This window comes from Emydura macquarii, unplaced genomic scaffold (genome assembly GCF_026122565.2).
Source record: "Emydura macquarii macquarii isolate MOO-44397 ecotype Brisbane River unplaced genomic scaffold, CSIRO-AGI_Emac_v2 contig_1390, whole genome shotgun sequence".
Lineage (NCBI taxonomy): Eukaryota > Metazoa > Chordata > Testudines > Chelidae > Emydura > Emydura macquarii.
The window spans coordinates 23,532,812-23,553,166 of NW_027131527.1; the positions used below are offsets into that span (position 1 = coordinate 23,532,812).

At 40.1% G+C, this 20,355-nt stretch overlaps 1 protein-coding gene across 10 annotated transcripts in view; it reads right to left on the minus strand.

Moving 5' to 3' along the window:
* Window positions 1-20,355, minus strand: part of BLNK (B cell linker) — a 135,387-nt gene that overhangs the window by 22,190 nt on the left and 92,842 nt on the right. For 7 of the 10 annotated variants that reach the window (XR_010920680.1, XM_067552895.1, XM_067552894.1 and 4 more), the window contains 8 exons: window positions 15,585-15,650; window positions 9,980-10,036; window positions 7,721-7,770; window positions 6,585-6,625; window positions 5,276-5,432; window positions 3,968-4,110; window positions 3,358-3,436; window positions 2,595-2,684 (listed from right to left, as the gene is read on the minus strand). Coding sequence is in view for 9 of the 10 variants with exons in the window: in XM_067552895.1 (XP_067408996.1) it covers window positions 2,595-2,684; window positions 3,358-3,436; window positions 3,968-4,110; window positions 5,276-5,432; window positions 6,585-6,625; window positions 7,721-7,770; window positions 9,980-10,036; window positions 15,585-15,650 (683 nt within the window). In the remaining variant the exon portion in view is untranslated. The remainder of the gene's footprint in view (window positions 1-2,594; window positions 2,685-3,357; window positions 3,437-3,967; window positions 4,111-5,275; window positions 5,433-6,584; window positions 6,626-7,720; window positions 7,771-9,979; window positions 10,037-15,584; window positions 15,651-20,355) is intronic. The other 3 variants (XM_067552896.1, XM_067552900.1, XM_067552899.1) reach the window with 1 other exon arrangement.

Below are 20,355 nucleotides of genomic sequence, written 5' to 3' on the forward strand. Positions count from 1 at the left end.
TAGTTACAAAAGAGGATCACAAGTCTCTTTTCACAGAAGTAAACTGTTTAATTTACATCAAAGTTAGTTTTGCTTTTAAAGAGAAAATAAGATTCTTCTGGGGAAAAGATAGTTTTAGGAGATGTGATTGTTCTCACTTAGGGACTGATTCTTCTTCTCTTATTCATAATAAGCTGTGCCTTACTCCTCAAGTAGTCACTCTGGGATTCTTTTTAACTGTAAATTGATGATGAAAAGCACACAAATCCATATTTACAATCAGCAATTACAGGCACTGCATTGCACCCAAATAATCTTTATTCCCCCCCAACTCCCAATTCTTAGTGCAAAAGGCAAGAAAAGTGCCTGAACTGGGAACAATTTTTAATGGATCATATTTAGATGACCTTTAAACTTTCCTCTAATGTTGGTGAAGAAGGGACCTAATGAATCATAAACCCTTAGTTTTCAGTGAGAATCTGCTGGTCTGATTCCTTTGTATTGCCACACTGTTATCCCTGAGCTCCTGCTCACTACTGCAGGGTTTTTACTTGCTCAGAAAAATCCCAACATATTATAAATCATGAATATTAAAATACACACATTAAAATAATTAATGCCATAATCTAAATCCAGCTTCGCTGATAGTAGTTAAACTAGGTAGTATTATATTTTAACTTTAGCAAAGAACTGTAATCGGGCAAGTGCTCTTATATCCACTAGAGGGAGTTGTTTTATTTGTTTAAAATCCCATCAAGAGAATTGTTGCTTAGGAACAGACTAGAAAGGTGTTGAAAGATGTCTGAAATGTATGTGATGAAACTGCAAATCACTGAGAGAACTTTTATAGCTATGGCTTGGAAGTTAAACAAATTACTAATGAAAATGAACATGCATAATATTTGGTAAGAATTGTGAAACTAGTTTGTAAAGGTTCTCTTCTGGGCAATTAATGTCATGACTAGGAAATAATTCAGGATAGGAGTGGCATTACTCAACTACAGAGGATTAAACACGTATGTTTGCAATTACAGAAGAAAATATCATCCCACTCTTTCAATTGCTTTTTGCCTTCATTTTCTCTTTCCAAATAAACTTCCTTTTACTGTACCTGACAGCAAGAGAAGTATATACAAAACTATCAGAATCCACATAATCTCAGTAAGATTGAGTCTTGATTCTGTATTTTAAAAACTCATTTTGGTATCCTATGTTGAAATGAGATCATGGATCAATGATTTATTGGTTCCTCTAAGTGTTTTTAGTCATACTGATCCATCTGAATTCTGACTTTTACTTGTGCAAACTAATAAAACGCAGAAATGAATACAAGACAAGTGGATTATTCCAGTTTTATCCATTCTTAAAACAGATTTATAGTGCAAAGATCTATTCCAAACACAATATGGCAAAACAGCTGTTATAAACCAGAAATTCCTGAAGGGGAACTTGCTTTTATTTTACAGACGTGTTATAAATTTATGTTTTGAACACATCAAGTATAATTTAATATCTTGCAATAGAAGAGATGAGCAGATGGATCTTTGAAATAAAACACCCAGTAAATGGCTTGGGGCTAATGCTAGGTTTTTAACAGGATTTGGAGAATACATAAAAAAGTTTATAGAATAGTACTTTTATTTATAGCAATGAGGTTTAGGTCAGAATCATCAGATTCAATGTGGAGAGAGGGGGAAGGAGTAAGGGAGATGGTGTGTATGTGTGTATTATACAATTTACCTGAAGTTCTTTAGGTTGCCCATTAGCTTTGTGACCTATCCTCACTACATAATTACCTTGCCATCAAAAGAGCTATATTTCTCCCTGCATGTGCTTATTATCCCTTGTGATAGGTCTCCTTTCTATTCATCATCAAGTCCTATTTAGCATTTCCTCTCCTGATCAAGTGTTGTGCTAACTCATCATCAAGTGGGTTATGGGACAACCTCTTCAACAGCTCTGGAGCAACATGATCCAGCAAGCCCTACATTGGGATGATTTAATCTCTTTGGTTTAAATTTAGAAACAAACCAACCAACCCAAACACAAAACCACTCGAGTTTATATTCCAGAATGCCCCATAGTATTGGAAAAGCCCTGAGCATGTAAGATGGGTGGTGCTTGTGGGAATGCAGGGACAGATCTTGAATGTTCCAGAATTTCCTTTTAAATTACTAAGCAACACAATCAGTGGCAATAGCCAGGTAGGAAGGATTACTGGGTCTCATTCCAACTCAGCAGAACGCTATCTATCTGTTCTCTGAGGATGAAAGTGAGGCATGAGGATAAACCGGGGGTAAGTGGGCCACACTCTGAAGAATATGCCACTGAAAGGAGTAGTAGGCTTTCAGACTTCCTATTATTATAGATAGGGAGCAAGATTATCCACCTGCCCCCCACAAGTTGCCACTGGAAGAAATAAATTGCAAGCAGTTGGTTGTTTCCAGGGATGAGCAAAGGTCATGCGCTGGTTCAGTCATCCCTAATTATGTGCAATATATTAATACTTTTTCCACCCAGCCAAATAGAACATATGCTATTGCATTTCCAAACACCCTTAGCAAAACAGGGTGTCTGCAAGATGCTCCTCTTACACCAATATAAACTCTGCATACCTAGCATGGAAGGAGACACAGGAACGGGAGAAGACCTGGCAGAGCTAGGAAGAACTGGCTTTGTTGGCTTGGTAGATCTGTTCACAGGAGCTTTAAAAAAAAAAAAAAAAGAGACAAACATACCAATGTCATGTCTATAACATCAGAACAAGTACAAAGAAGGTCTGAGGTATAATGAAGAGACCTTGAGAAATTCAATTGTGGCAGAAAAAGAACCTTTGACTCAGGTGAGTAGCCTTATTCACAGTGCTTTCACCTTGTCATAAATGTCCAAGACTGTCGACTGAGTGAAAGAGCAGAGTTACATACTCTGTTCAAGTCATTTTTCCCATTAGCACTGTACGTTTAAATTCCAGCTAAGTAAACGTCAGGTGCAATTGAGGTAAAAAATGAATCCCTACGTTTGTTTGCTAAAAATCTGCCTGGACACCCCAGCATGTGAAGAATTTTAATGAAGCAGTACTCTTGGGTGAGAAGAAAGGCATGCCACACCAAGCTAAGATTCTCAGTTGTCGGGGTGCAAGACTGTGAAAGGTCATGGAGACAGAGGTGCAAGCCAAACATGGCAGTCGGAAAAGACAACCATAACTTTTGCCCTTGGACTGCCCTGGTTAGGGGATCCATGTTGCCCCTCACTTGACTGCACTCTCTTTAGCCTTTGCCCCATTTCTCTATGAACCCTAGCAACAGCCAGCCAGTGGCACTATATTTACTCTCATCAGGTAGTAGAAAATTATCATGTGCTTAAAAGATTAAAACTCACGTTTTGGAAATTGTGAAGTACTGCCTTCTGTAGGTTCAATGTAGTTATCTTCATCATCTACAGGCACAATATAATCATCCTGAGAGAAATGCAGAGAAAAACTGCAAGTTAAGCATGCATTATATCAAATATACCTTACAGAACAATCCTGCCTTGGCAGGGATGGACAAGATGCACTAACACCAATGGCTTTCTCAGGCATCTATGCTCCCTCTGTGGCTGGATAAAGCTGGGCTTTTCCAGGGACATTCCTTCTTCACCAAACAACTCCATCTGTGGCACAGCTGATCAACCATCTGCTGTCCTGCTACTCTGTATCCACCCCAGTGCTCAACTCTTCTGGTCCTTCCCCACCTGGCTGCAGTCTGTCTCTAGTGAACAGAGAATGCTAAGTGGGCTAAATAGCTCCACAGATTTATGATGTGGGTAAATGTTCACTAGAAACTAATCTGAGACTATACAATTAGTTTTATGACCTACCTAATGATTTGAACCACAGCAGTCAAATGTGAAAGGCTAGCATATTAAAAACCTATAGCAAGTAGCTTATGATACTTATGGGGCCATCATTCATCTGTACTGTAAAGACTTGTGTATCTGTGAACATTACCTCATCCTCATTGCACACTTTTGACTTAGCTGGCACTTTCAGTTTCAGAGCAGCAGACGATGATGGCAGAGATGGTTTCTTGGATTTAGCTAAAGACTGACTTGGCTTGCTTGGGAGTGGCTCCTGGTGGGTAGTGCGATTATCTTTAATAACGAGGGGGGAAATAACAAATTTAGTGCATAGTTACTCACTAGCTTCAAACAATTGTTTTAATATCTATGAAAACTGAGCATCTTTACTATGGCTATAGCATAGGCTATGACTGGAGGTGAAGAGAACCTATTATGTTCTATAGTCCTTAAGTACTGTAGCATATAATTTCCCATGCAGCAAGGTGGGTGAGACTGAAATAAATGATATGGCCAACTTCTCTGGGGTACCGCCAAAATACCTACAAGGAACTGGGTAATATAATTCCTCATTATTTGAAGAGTGTACAAATAATGTTTATCACATATCCATCTATATGTATGACACTGTAATAGTTCAGTGCCTGTTATATGTCCAGTACCAGAGCCTAATATAATGCAACTGAAAGAGACAAGGGTGGGGAGGTGGTAAAGGGATGTTTATGTTGATACTCCTTTTCCCAGTGGCCTAAATCTTGGTCCAGCTGAAGTTAATATCAAAACTTCCACTGGCTTCAAATGGGAACAATGTTTGGTTCAAACTAATGTTGAAGGGAAGAGAAGGCCTGTTTGTTAGAGTGATGTAAGTAGGGTCATCTCTTTCCAGTCCTGTCTGCTCCCAATTGTCAAGGGCAGTATAGGCTCAGATCTTTGGGAATGTTATGACCCCTGTTTTACACTTGTCGGGCTAACAAATTAGGGCATAAACAAGATAGAAAAATAGGGCTCCTTTAATTTTTTTGTCCTTCCTTTTTGTCCTTAAGTCAGCTAGGGAAGAACCAATCCCCATATTAGGCTAATCGGGTGACTCCTGGGGTGTGCTCAGTGAAATGTATCCCCAACATTCCCATGCACATTATGTTATTACTTAGTTTATAAGCTTCGAGGCCTTTTACAAAATATACAAAGAAAAACTTGGGAGACAGCAGCGATACTGAGGGAGGTCTCACCCACCAGCAAATCCATGAATCCTTCCAGAAAGTAGGCACACTGATAATCAGTGTTGGGAACAAAGAGGCCTTCCTCCTTTCAGGCTAACTCCTGAGAAAAGGATGGGCTTTACATCACATTGAGACCTTTTGAAATTCTTTCCTTGTTTTTCAATTTGTTAATGGTCATGCCACTGGTATTGAGACCTGAGAGACTGACCGGCTTGTGTAACCAAAGATGTCATAGGTACCTGCGTATTCTCCCCTTGAAAATGAGAATGATGAAGGAATCTTCTTTTTCTCTTGCTCAGTTGGAGGGGGCTCATAACTGTCATCACAGTTCTCTTCACTGGGGACCACATACATCTCTGAATCAGAGTGGGCATCTGGATTTTCATAATCGCTGTCCTAGAAACATACCACTTCCCATTTCTTACTTTGTAAAACACTTGTGGCTTCATATGTGGAAGTAACATTCAAATATCCCACTAGTTTCATTATTTGCTAACTTACAAAAACACTTTCTGGTCATATGACCGTTACGAACAAGGTTCACTTCATTAGTATTACTCTATTGCATCACAAAATGTATTTTAAAATATTTTTACTCTGGAGAGAAAGCATTTAACTCCTAAACAAAGGGCTAGCACCCTAATTTTCAGTACAACCGTGCCTCCCTCTCTTCCCTACTGGAACACCACTTTCTATTTCTGCCTTCTGCCTCCCATCTCCACAGGCCTCTGCTAAACTGGGAATGCATTCCCCGACATCTGTGACCTAACAGCCTCATGCTTCTCCATCAGCCCACTCTTCTGGGAGCTGTTCCTTCCCAGTCTCAACCTCAGCTGATGAGGTGACACCTCTTTCCCCTTTCTGGTTCCTGGGTTTCAGGGAGAGGTCAGGAACTAGCATCAGGAGGAAACACGCTGCTTTGAGGAAGAAGGCTGTAGAGTGAGGGGATGTCTACACTGCGCTTTGTGGCGATTGATGCAGTGGGATTGATTGAGTGGGTCATAATCAATGGGACTTTTGCCATTATTTTCAATGGGGCAGGATTTCACTCTGTGTTTTTTCAAGTGTTTGAAAAGTTCCTAACACGCTGTGGGTGCTACCACTGTCTAACTATGAGATACCAAAAATAAGTCACTAACCACAAATTTGACAACACTGATAAATAAGTGAAACCTAAAAGTATCTGTAAATCTTCTAATTAAGAACAGGCCAGTGTTTTTCCAAAAGTGGACACTAACTTTGGGTGCCCTCTTTTTTGGGTGTCCAAGTTGAGACACCATAACCCTGCATCTCCGAAGCGCTGATCATCTACAACTACCATTAACAGTGCTTCTGAACGTTGAACCCTCTCTAAGCTAGGTAGCCATAAATCGAGACACCTAAATCAGTGGCCGCTTTTCAAAATTTTCAGCCTAGTGAATATGGTATGATTTTAATAGCAGAAATGTAAATTTGACTGAAAGTATCTGATTCAGAATTAAACTTTCATCATCTTCTCTTGTGTGGACCTAGTTGAAAGAGTATGACCGCCCAGGAAAATATACTTACAAAATCATCTGACCATTGTTCATCTTCATCATCTGGATGTTCTAAACCAAACATTTGAGTTATTTAAGGGAATGGTGTAGTGATCACAAAAATTCATCTTAACCACCGACTGAATGGCTCTATTGCATTCTAATCACACACAAACAAAAAAAGTGCAATATTCCTGGAAGTTTGAGCTAAACATACTTAGCTTTGGCTGAATAGTGCTGGTAATTTGAATTCTGCTCCTGTTGCTTATTTGGTTTTAGAAATTAATTTAGAGTGCTCATGAAAGAGTCCCAGATAGATGTGCTGGACAATGCAGTCCTCTACTTACCTCCAGTCTAAGTAATAACAATGCAAGCTTCCCCACACTGCCCTGCCAGTGTCTCCCCTTTTTAAAGGAAACATTCAGCCCTCTTGACAATTCAGCGCTTGGCCTCTCTGTTGAAATTCCAAGTTGGCTGCCAATTAACTATGATAGTTTTAGGGTTGTGGACGTCTGTCCGCTAGGAACTGGTTATATGGGTCAGTGAACGATTATTAGATGACAGCTTCCAGCCACTCCCCACTTTGTTCTGCTGCTGTTTTACTTTATTTTCTCTTAACAAAACCATTCTTAACACTTCAAAACAAAGGTAAAACAAAATTGCAGGCAGCGAAGCTGTAAGATAAGCAAATATAGCACTACTCACACTTGAAGATAATGTTTGATGCCATCATTATATTAGCACCAACATCAGATTCCATTATTGTGTGAAGGAGACCTATTACCCCTATTTCTTTCTTTATTTTTACTTCACAAGCCTCATAAGCCCTGAACTGGGTTGGCTCTCCATCTGGCAGAGCATGGCTGGATATGGTGCCTTCTTCCCCTTGAGAATGGTCTAGATATGGATCCCTGGAGTGGGTGAAAGCTGCCTATTAGAGTCAGCTAGCAGGGGCACTTACTATCAACTACTTCTTACTAGTTGTTCTTCACATTGGGGCAGCTTTCCATAGTTTGCTGTCCATAATTTTGCCAGAGAGAATTGCACTCTAAGTTATGGGTAATGGTTTAGGATTCATCGGGCCGAGAAGACAAATGTGAGCAAATATGCAGTTGTAACACTCTTAGAAAAAATATACAGTTTAAAGTTCCATTAAGCCATCCTTACCTGAAGCATAATCCCTTTGTGGTACACTTGGTGGGGGTTTATTTTTTAGCCTGTAAACAATAATTATTAAATTTATGATCCAATAAGTAATAGTTGCAGGAAGGCAAGCATTAGCCAGACACATAAAAAAAGCTGATGACAAAAGATATCTGCAACTGAAGACACAGGTCATTGTCACAGACACTTAGTAAATAGCTGCAGGCAAATGCTCTGAAAAGAGAGTATATTTTGGAAACAGCTAAGAATATAGAATGCAATCTGAGTTTTTTGCTAAGAACTTTTTTGAAAGAAACACATGCAGAGGAGCAAAAGATATAAGCAGCAGTATACATTATAGATACGTGCACATCTGTTTGAAGAAGTAAAGCTGATTGAGGTCCGCAAAAATCCTAGTAAGAGTTTTATATATGGGATGATAAAAGAGGACAGTGCTCTCTGGTTCTAATTTACAATTTTAGATTTGAATGAGCTCTAAATTCTGATTGAGGCTTAAAAGTTTTCCCAGGCTGTCTCTTGGTCAGATTCTGATCCCACTTACAATGATTTTGTACATGTGTAGCTCCTACAGTCAATGGAGTTATGTTGGTATCAGATCAGAACTGGGCCTTCAGCCTTTGCATCTATAACATGCATGAGGTATTGCATGTTTGGTATAATAGTGGAAGTCCTAACGCAGAAGGTCTCACACACCAGTTATTTTCATAGGGGAATATAATTGGAATAGCTTTGGTTCTGTAGTATTGAGAGAGCCAAAAGACTATTTATAGAAAGACTGAAACATTCTTCAGAGGCTTCTATTCATTTCCACCTCTACTATGCTATACCTAGAATTTAAAATTATGCACATTCCTGTTTGCTTAATTGTAAGCTCTGGGAGAGCACCCTCAGGAGCTTATGATCTATTTATTATTCATTAATGATCTGACATTACCTCATAAGAAGAGAGACAAATTTCTGTTAAGTTATTCACGTCAGATCCAATGGTGCAGCTGGGATATTACATGCATGAATGGAAGCATCTGAAGATAGTAATGTTTTCCTTTCTGTATTTACCTAAAGCATTAATATAATTTGCATTAAAATGCCCTTTTAGAATAATTCTTACTATACAATCCAACAATTTTCCTTAGCACTAATGAGACCACACCAAATGCTTGATCCAATGCCCAAGTCAATGGAGCGACTCCTACTGACTCCAGTGTACTTTCAATTAGGTCCCAAAAGAAGTGCTTCTTGGGATGTTATTTGCTTGCAGAGCTGAGTGACTAATTCACCGGGAATAATGTCCACAATGACTGTAACTTTTTCTTGTGCGCTTGAAGGTCTCTGAGCCATTGTGGTTTCCTTCAATTTATTCTTTCGATTTTTTTCCAGTTTTTTTAACAGTTTGCTGAAAGAATTTGACACTCAATATTCAAGACTTGAGCATGCTGCTGACTTGTGACTATTCACGTAAGTCCCACATCTAAGTGTTGTTTCTGTTCCCTGAATGGCTGAGTGCATCTGAGTGGATACCCAGATGTGCAAATTTTAAGATTTGGTTTCTGTGAATGATTTCTGCCACAGTTCGTGCTAGTGAAGTTCTATTGCTCATATAGTCGCACAAAGTGAACATACACGTATGCATGATGCAGGCATGGCCAAAATGAATTCATTACCAAGCTCAAGAAAAGATCCAAGGAACGTTTTTCACAGTGTTTGCCCACCTCTCTTGATTAGTGGTGCCACAGAAAAAGTATAGGTAGTTCTTCCTTGCTGAATGATTGCTAGTTCCCGACAACATGAGTATAACTTGTCCTGCAGGCAGTATTTTATTAAGCATTCTTTACAGTATTATTCCTACATCTCATCCAGGTTAGCACAGGCATGTTAGACAGAAGAAACCAGGGCCATTGCCAGGAGAAATGGCTGGTGCTTTGTCCCAGGTCTAGGTTTGATGAAGAGGGTGACCCCAAATCCAGCAGGCTGTTCTGCACTAGATTTGTGCTGAGGTGCAGGGATACCAGAGACAAAGAAAAATGGTGGAGAGGGAGCCAATAACGGCTCTTTTGAGTGACGGGGTGGGATGGATGGCCTGGGTGGGGTGGGATGGATGGCCCCATATGCTTGGGGAGGCTTTGTTTCAATATTTTGTTCAAGGCATCCTGGCTGTGGCCCTGGCAGAATATGTAAATATGTTACGACAAAAGCATATGAAGCACAGAAGAGCTCTATATCTAAGCCATCTATCATGCCTTGTGTGGTTCTGAAATAGCATACCGATCCCAAGTATTTTTCCCAGTTTTGCAAATTAAGGCCACTTGTTCATTTTGGAACCTAAGTAGCAATAGAAAAGAAATTATGTTTCTGTCACTGAAATGAAACAATTTATGGCCACATCTGTATTTGCTTCAAATATGTTAGTTGTTCGAAAATTCAAACACAAACCCACAGAAAAGATACTGCACCATATTAATATTATTTAGTGGGTGACAACACTGTGGAATCCTGGTCCCATTAAAGTCAGTGGGAATTTTGCCATTGACTGGAATGGGGCCATGATTTCATCCAATATGCAAACATGAAAGACATGATCCCTGCTTCCAGGAGCTTACTGTCTAGTTACTGTACATGTTAAGGTAATAATACATATGTATATTTACAACACTTTTACTCTTTGCTTTTGGTAAGCAAAGGCAATGGGCTTGATCCTGTTCCTGTTAAAGTTAATAGCAAAACTCCAAATGACTCCAGTAGAAGAGGATCAATTCTTATCTTAATGCATGTTATTCAAGGGAAAAATTATAGTCGTTCATTATATCTTTTATTTGCATCAAATTACTGCAAAAGTGGTTCCAAAAGAAATCACTGCGGTAAATAATTTCACCAACTTTGAAAGTGCCCTAAATATACTTTGTTCTGTATTGAAGTTAAATGTGACAGAATAGTGAGTTAACCCTTCTGGAAAAGTCCTATAGACCTGATTTATAGAAATTACTCAACTCTAAAATCTATAGGCTGAAATCCTGGCCTCACTGAAGTCAGTGGCAAAGCTCCCATTGACTTCAGTGGGGCCAGGCTTTCACCCATAGTTTAATAGAGAATGCTGTATCCTTTGTAGAAGTTTTTGAAATGTCCTGCAGAATTCTATAGCAGGGATATAATTTTCAATTCAACAAGACTCATCCAAAAGACAAATAAATCCAAACAGGTTTTTGAGAACATGTTAGAGTTGCTCAAAAATAACATAACCCGTCTTTCTGCATTATTAGCTTCAATAAATTATCAGCTGGTATTTGAGGCATTTCATTTAATATGTAACCAGCATTGCTCAGTGACCTTGCACAAAAACAAAATACAGCATATAGTAACTAGCCAGCAGTTAAGTGAATGAATTACTTCCATTTTAAGAGGTACCGTGGTCTTAATCTTCCTCTGTGCAATGTGCTGAGCACTCTGAGCCAGAGGCAGCAAAGCTCTTTGGCATGTGCTTAACTTGAAGCAGAAGAGTACTCCCACTGAAGTCAGAGGTACTACTCAGTTACTTGAACTTGAAGATGTGTGTAGGTGCTTTGTGGGATTGTGGACAGGGTGTTTAGTGAACCACAGGACTGAACCCTGAGCCTTGTCTGACACCATCTGTGTTCCTAGAATACTTGTTTTTAGGGATTCCACCACTTGCGCTGGAGATTGGCATTTGCTCCTCTATATCCTGCATTTCAGCCCACCTGCCTAGCTTTTAAGAGAGAGCTTAAACATTTGTTTTTTAAAATGTTCTTTAATTTTACTATTGTTGGCCCTTTCATACAGGATGTGTCCTTTACATCTCACCCATTTTTGCTTAGCAGGTGATTTTTAAAAGTATATTACTTTCTTTATTTAATTTTATGTTTTTACTGTATTGATTGTTGTGCAGTGCCTGGGCTGCACTACATCAGTACAATTATTATTAAAAAATAACTTCACTGAACCTGTCAAAACTTTTTCAGAACTCTGAAGTAATGCAGTTAAATTGATTGATAACAAACTGATCCCAAATTGGAAGAGCATGATAGACTAGAATGCTTTGCTGCTGCTTTGGAAGTATCTGGTGATAAAGAAACTCTTTAAAATATTTATGAAGCTGCCTACGAGTGTTATTAATGTTCTTAATATAGTTTTACATATTTTCTTTGCACCAAACTGTGGTAGTGTAATATTTCTGGCTACATGATATAATACTTTTGACTTTAATGGACTGTCCCTTTCAGGGGCGTGCATGAAGGGGGACAAGCAGGGGCCCGGGTCCCCTCCAATAATTGTCAGGGGCACAGAACTCCTGTGGCCCCGGGGCTGTGGTGGCAGGGGTGAGGAGGAGGGAGAGTGAGCTCCTCCCAGAGTTTGTCAGTGAAGTATCACTGATGTCCCCAAGAAACTTTGGAAAACTTTTTTTATGTAGAGTCAGTTCACATGAGGCTTGATCCCGCAATGTGCTGAGTGTTCTGATTTCCTACACCTTGACTCAGCAAGGTACTTAAGCATGTGCAAAACTTTAAGGGTGAAATGTTGACTTTGTTAAAGTCAATGGGAGTTTTGCTATTGAATCCCATGGGGCCAGGATTTATTCTATAGTATGCAACAAGTCCCACTGGGGCTTAAAGTTCCGTATGTGCCTAAGTATCTTGCTGAATCAAAGTCAGTTGAATACAGTGGGAGTTGAGGGCACTCAGCACCCTATAGCATAAAGCCCGTAACTTGTTTTTTATTTCCCTGTTTTGCATTACCATGGACATGGAAACAGGCTTTCTGTTACTTACAAATCCTACTGAACTCCTTGGTTATTCTATAACTGAATTTATAATCCTCTCTGAAATCACGATCTGCACAGCAACTAAGGCTCGCAGCCTGTAACCAATTATGCACATGATTAAAGGTAAACATTGGCATGTTAGCAGGATCTGGGCCAATTTTTTGGTTTCACAGATGGGACAATTGTGACCTCAGGTAGGGAATAAACATCAGGAGCAGATGAGTTTTTAAGAAACGAAGAGTCTGGTCCCAATTCTTTTCTCTGTAGTTACTTATATTCATACAACTGTTAAAGAACTTAAAAACATACACACACAAGGAAAAAAATAAAATATATTCTGATTTTCTTTCAATAAAATAATTTTAAGTAGCCTAGAATGTGAGCTCTCTGAGGCAGGAACTGTCTATTTTTTTTTTACTTATCTATAAAGCGCCCAGCCCAATGGGACCCCACTTCTGATTGGGGTCATTTGTCAGTTTTAATACAGATTAATAATACATAGAATGTATTCTAGGAGAGCTCAATCAGTTTATAAGCTTCAGCAATAAAGGCTTGCAGTACATATGTTTTATGAATAGTACATGGGATAAATTCAGACCTAGTGTAAGCAGGTGCACTTATATTGACTTCAGTGAAGTTGCACCCCATTTGTACTTGACCTGCATTTAAGCCAATACGTTTTGCATTTTTCATTGTAAAGAAAGATGTCCACACAAAAAGATACTACAGAAAACAAATTCAGTTTTTTCCCTATAATGTATCCATGTCTTTGAAAGCCTAAATTTCCACCAAACCTTGACATTTCTAGAAGCCATAAGGTAGCTGAGATGAACTGGCGGTTACCTTTATGCAGAGAGAGCAGCCAGAGTCCACAAAAAGAATAATCGACTTATAGGGTTAGGAGGGACCACAAGGGTTACCTAGTTAAAACATTAACTCATACACACTAGGTTCTGTCTCTGAACTTTGAATCTTCTATTCCTACTATTACCAACTCTTGCAATTTTATTATCTCATGATATTTGGTGTTTTTCTTGAAGTCCTAGCACCATATGAATGTGAGAATCTCAGCTTTCTTTTTTTTTAAAAAGTAAGTTTCTAGCCTTCAGGGTTTCAGAGAAAAGCATGAAAATGTGACTCCAATGCACCGTAAAGGCGCAATTAAAAAAAATCTTATTTTAAAATCAATCATATGATTGTTGGAAGGTAGACTTGTGATTTTTGAATGCTTGTTGCTGGCAATAATTCCCTTCTCCCTAGAGAAATAGAAATTCACCTGTGCTCTGTGCTGGGTTCACCCTTTAATAGAATCCTTTCCCAGCCTGCTCTTCTGGTAGCTGGCTCTTTAAATCTGGAAGCATTGAACAGCTGCAGCCCTATAATGGCCATTTTGTAGCTGACTGATGTAGTCTGCATCTCCCACCCTTCCAGCTACATTTAGCGCCTATTATTTTCCCATCTTCTGGTTTTTAAGGAGGGCGCAGCACATCTTCAAAGCCACGCTGTTTAAAACCAGATTTCATTTCCAGGTGGAAGCAACCACATAAAATGAGTTGTCTCTGTAAATTATAACTCTGAGATCTTTCTCTCATTTTTATTGTGTGCTTTCATTTTGAGGCAGTTGCTGCTGACCTCTTGTGATGTCATAAAGTTTAACTGCTCTAAAGCTGCTACTGTGACATTGTTCTTTATAAAGGCTAAGGTTTTGATTCTATTCCAGGTGGGCATGTCCTCCATTATATCAACTGAGCTTCAGGCAGATCCAGAGCTCTACAGTTTGTACATACACCATGTTAAAACCCCCTGCAAAGTCAAAGTATGTTTGAGTTACCATGAGGCTCTACCAAACTGACAAAAGAAGTGCCATTCAAAGGTAAGACTGATATTTAGCCCTTCACTTGCGCTGTTGTGCCTGCGTGTAGGCAAAGATGTGGTACAGATTCTATGTAACATCTGCATGTGAGATTTTTTGCAAGCTGCAGCAATACTTAATTACAACTGGATGAGTGAAGGAAAAAGGGTAATCTTTCGTTTTGAATTTCCCTGCTTCATCCTCAGTGTATCCCCACATCACACTGAGGGAGAGCTCTATCACACAACTGGGTCCATTTCTCCCACAAGGAGAGGACACTCCCTACTTAGCAGATACTAAAATAATACTTTCCAAACTTAATTTTATCCATTGTTGCTGTTACTTAAACACAGTGTTCTGTGTGTCTGTACATTTCCATTGCGTATGAGGGTTCCATCGACAGATGATATTGAGTTCTTCTGTGTGTTGTGTCCTATCATTGCAAATGGTTCATGAAAACCTGGTAAATAACATTTTTTAAAGTTCATTAATATATTTTGTGTACATCTTTCTTAGTCAATGGATCATTGACTATAGGTATCAATGAGATTACCGCATGCATCTGTTAATCTCACATGAAAGATATGTTGCATTAAAAAATTAGTGTGCATGCTTAATAGCTATTGTGCTAAAGATGTGTCTGACTTGGGAAATAAAGGATGGCTTATTAATATAATCAAGGATGAAAAGACACTAGGATTTATCTACACATACATTGTGATTATTTTATGACAATCATTCTGCAATTTACCACTGGACTAAGGATTTTAGGCTAGGGTTTTAGTTTTTCTGAGTTTCTTTTAAAACTTCTTACTATGTATGTAATATAATTGTACTGAGATAACTGAATTCTGAGCACTGAGTTTTGAATATTATGGCTGATTAGTTGCATGAATGTAAAAGTTCAATTTAAAATTAAATTGTAGGGGGTAGCCTGAACATAGGCTTAACGAGAAAGGGGACACATAAGCATTGCCTGGAAGAATTGACCCCAATGAATATATTATATGTAGATAATTGTTTAAACTGACCCACCACCAGTTTATAGAATAATTTTGGGCCTGATTCTGCAGCCATGCCCATTGATATCAATGACAACTCTGCATGTGGAGCAGTTCTGGAATAAAGCTGTTATTAGTATATATCTTTCCAGAAACACATACTCCTACCCTCAAAATGGTCATACAATGTGCTAGATATTCTGAACTTTAAACAAGATAGTTATATCAACATCTATAACTTACTTTTTGAACTTGCTCATTATTCCACTTTCATTTTTCTTGATATCATGTACCATCTTTTGAAGCTGCCTATAAGAAATTGAACAAAACATAATGAAAATCATATAGTGTGGCTGATAAGGCTATTAAAAAAAAAGAATTAGAATTATTCTCCTTGCAGTAATTGACCCATCAAAAAGTATTTGTTCACTATTATTTCACTTGCTACAATCACTTGTACATGTGCAATATTTTTCCATCTTTCAACAGAACCCTTTGGCATGCTATGCATTTGGCAAAAGAAAGATTATCTTTCAAGAGCCTGTAATTTGTTGTAGTTTAAACAGCCTTCTAAGTCCAAGCAAATGGCTGAAGCTGCAAAACAATCAGGATGCATCACTGCCTAGATTACAGTGAAAAACGTGAATCTGTTGGGCAGTTTTTTCAGAAACCGGATTAACATTCAGTTTTCTACATGTGTGGTGGGAATGCTCTCTGGTTTCTAATCTATATGAATAATCTAGATCAATGCATCTCAATCTCCTTCATACCATGCTCCCCATGTTACAACAGAAAAAAAGTGTTTTTTGGGTTTTTTTTTAAACCCAGCCTCTGATCAAATCTTACAGTCCCCTGGCATAGTCATGACTAGAGCTGGATGAATAATTAAATTGTTTCCCCTGTTTGCAAGCAGTCTTTCCTCCCCACCCCCATTTTTTTTATTTGACCCAAACTGAATCAGAAAATTCCTGACAAATTTTGGCAAATCAAAGTCCAGTTCAGGTTAAAAAAATTATTTAATCTGAAACATTTTGTTTCTGAGCATTTTGCCAGGGCAAGTCACAAAATGGTTGGAGGAGTAGGCGGGGGGGGTGTTCCCCCTTATTTGCCCTGTGGTTAAGGCACTCATCCAGGATGTGGGACACCCAGTTTCAATTCCCCTTCCGCGCCTGATGGGGAACAGGAGTCTGAACTTGTCTTCCACCTCCAAATAAAGTACACTAAACACTGGGCTATAGGATTTTCTTTTGAATCTGTTCCACTTCGTATAAAATACTTGAATAGCCATTGGAGCAGGGACTTTAACTTGGATCACTCCCACTCCTGGAAAAGTTCCATAACCCCCAGCCAATACAGCCATTTTCACTCTCTCTGTCTGTCTGTCTGACCCAAGTTCAAATCCCTGCTCCACATCAGGCAGAGGGAAGAACTCAATCTGAATCCCCATATGCTGGTTGAGTGTCCAACTAAAAGTTATAAATAGGGACCACCATCAATTCTTTCTGCTCCAGCTGTTTTGTGAATGGTGCCAAAGTCAAGAAAAAAAATTGCCAAAACTATTTGTCAGATTCATGTAAAACACTTCGGTTTGGCCAAAACTGCATTTTTTGAGAATAAACTATTCAACCAAAAACCTTCACCCATCTCTAGTCATGACTGCTAGGCTGAAAACCCATGATCTAGATTATGGTTACATGATCTGATATCTAGGGCCAAAACCTATTTATGTGAATGTCAATTACTGCCACTGACTTCAATAGGAATACTCCTGTGAATAAGGTAATTTGAGTATCACTTAAGAACTCAGCTTTATTTCATTTAACAAAAAAAGAAAATGATTTAGGTACCTAACATGACTCCAAGTACACAAAGCCACCTCTTTTGTAAACATACTCATTTTATAAGGAACAATGAATTAGAATTTGAATAGGGAGAGCACAGCCAAAATAAACTTTTATAGAAAAACTATTGTATTTACTTTTTCTCCTCAGGATACATTGCTAAATGAAAGATTGAATTATACTAGATTTGATCTGAAAATTTTATCATGATCAACAGGAAGAATAAAAGTGATTTTAAAAACTGGGCTTTTTGAAAGCCTGTCTACAATCTTCATTAGAAATTATCTCATTCCACATTTTACTTTCACTTTCTGTTTTATTTCTAAAGGAAGATAAATCCATTAGGAAGTTGTTGTAGGCTTTGTTTACATAGACCGATAAAATCCTGAAACTGTGTATTTTTAGACGTTTAGTAATCTGAAAGTCTTAATCTGCACAGATATATTGAAAGGGCAGAGATAGGTGAGGCTTGCCAAAACTAAACTTAACTTCCAGCTTCACTATACTCAATTTTGGCTGTCTCTTTAAACTAACTTAAATTATTTTCAAAGGAACTTGGAATTAGTTGAGAATCAATAAAACCAAATGGGAAAATATTATTTGCCTGGCAGGTGTGTAATTGTGTATATGTGGGCCTGAAATCAGTGAATCAGGGGTCCTGAGTTTGTGTGTGTAATTAGCATGTGCATCATGAAGTGGTTAGAGCACAGAACTTAGACTCAGATTTATTGAGGGTATGTACACACTGATGGCAGCAAATTTGCCACCGTCAGATCAATCTATCTGGATTGATTGAATGGAAGTGAAGACCCAGTCAATTGATTCGGAAGTTGATTCAATTAAACCACCTCCCAAAAAGTGTAGCGCTGCGTCGACAGGTATGCTTTTCTCGTTGGCGCAGCACAGTGGAGACGGTGTGCTAAAGGAAAGTTATGAAGTTGACGGGAGTTAGGCAAGCTATTCTGCATAGCTTGTGTAACTCCTGTTGACTACCGCCGAATTTCGCCGTCAGTGTAGACCAGGCCTGAGTTTCATCACACTTCTGAGACATGCCCCAGTCTCTTACTAATCACAAATCACTGGTTGCTTTCTTTGAGATACTGAATATGCCTTTTAATACCTACTGGATATGTCAGAATATCTAATGTTCTACGGGACAGTGATCAAAATAATGTCAACTATACATTGCACTGCAATTAGCCAAAGTTTCATTAAAAAGCCAGATGAGGCACCGTGTTCTAAAGAATTCTGAGCAAAGCAGAGGAAGAGACCAGCTAGTGGGTGTGAAATTGAGTTGAGTAACAGGTTTGCTGCACTGGAGAATGAGGAGAAATGGGCAAGAGATGAAGTGGTGAAGAAGAAAAGAAGGGAAACCAGTCCCTGCAGAAGAGAACAAGAAATGATGGAGATAGCCAGGGACTAGAGCCTAGGGAAAGATAAAGATGATGTACAAGCGACTGAGAGAGACAACAAAAGATGGATTCATATCAACACCAGGAAGAGACTGGTCTATGTGATCAGGGACTCCATACTCAGAAGACTCAACAAACCTATCATGAGACCAGATCCAGAAAACAGAAGAGTGTGCTGTTTGCCAGGAGCAAGGATGTGGATGTGAAGTTGAAAAGGATCCTGATGGGATTGGGGAAAAATACACTGATTGTGCTGCATGATGGGATGAATGACACTGCTAGATTCCCATTGGAATGGATCAAGGATGATTATGCGTGGCTGGGTAAAAAGCTTAAAGAAGTGGAAGCTCAGGTGATCTTTAGAGGAATACTTCCAGTCCCTAGAGACGGAGAGTGAAGACATGATGAGATAATAAAGATCAGCAGATCATTTTAAGGATTGGTGTCCTGAGGAAGGTTTTGGGATGATCAATCATTGGGAGGGGCTCACAGAAAAAAGACTCTTCCTGACTGATGGACTCCACTTAAGCCCCTGGGATTACCGTCTGACACCAAGGCTGGCATGCATAGGCAGTGCGTGAGTCTTCCCATTGGGGAGGCTTCGGAGTGCCAGAAACTCCCTAGAAGTGTATGTGTGTGGGGTGGGGGGCACTGGTGCCCGGACCATGGCCCTGCCCCCCCACCAAGCTTCTTCCCCCGAAGTCCCGCTTCCACTCTGCTGCCTGGCCCTAGCCTTACCCTCTGCTGTGGGGCACCACAGCCCCCTCCTGGGCTCCTTATTGCCCCTTCCCATCCATACCGGGCTCTTTACTGCCCTAACCCCCTCTCCCCTGGACTTTTTATTGCCTTAACACCCCCCACCCGCCCCGGGCTAATTGCTGCCCCACCATGCCCCCCAGGGCTCAGTCCCATCCTTTGTCCCTGCTCACATCCCATGAGGACCTGGGAGGAGAAGGAGAGAGGCCCGGGCTGCATCTGGAGAAGGCAGAGTGGCTTGGGGGTGTGCCCAGGAAGCTTGGGTTAAGCTGGAGCTGGCCTTTCGGAGGGAGGAACTCCGTGGCTTCCGCTGCTTCCTCTTGCAGCACAGAGGTCAGTGTGGCTCATTTGGTTCCCACCACTGAGGGATGCCAGGCTCCAACAGAGCCAGGGAAACGCTGCCTTCCCAGGTCAGCACTGAGGGGAGATGGACATGGGCCCTTGGGCTGCACTGGCAGCCGCGCTGACACTGCCCTGCTGGTGTCCTGTCCTGGGCTTCCCACCTGGCCGAGTGCAGCGACAGACAACCCAGAGACAGAGCACCACAGCAGGGGGGAAGAAGCAAAGTGGGGACAGGGCCTCGGGGGAAGAGTCTGAGCAGGGGTGGGACCTCGGGGTGGAGTGCAGGTGGGGCCACAGTCCAGGAGCCAGTGGCCCAACCCCTCCACTTCTAGGAGCTTCCAGCATTCCTGGCTGGTGCAAAGGTGGTGGACGGCATTCCTCCAAAGGGAGATGGCCCATGCCACATCCAGCATTTACCCCCTACATGGCCAGCCTGTTTTATTTTGGGGAGGCTTGGCTTCCCCAAGTCTCTCATACATGCTGCCCATCGTGGAATGACTGATAAGAAGGGCTTAAACTAGGATATGAGGGGAGAAGGCTGGAAGAGACTTGTGTCATCTCCACACTTGGCTTCAATACATTTAGCTGAGGAAAATCAGCTAAGTGAAGGTATAGGAAGGGATAAAGAAACACCCGAAGGTCAGAGTATGGACAACAAGGAGA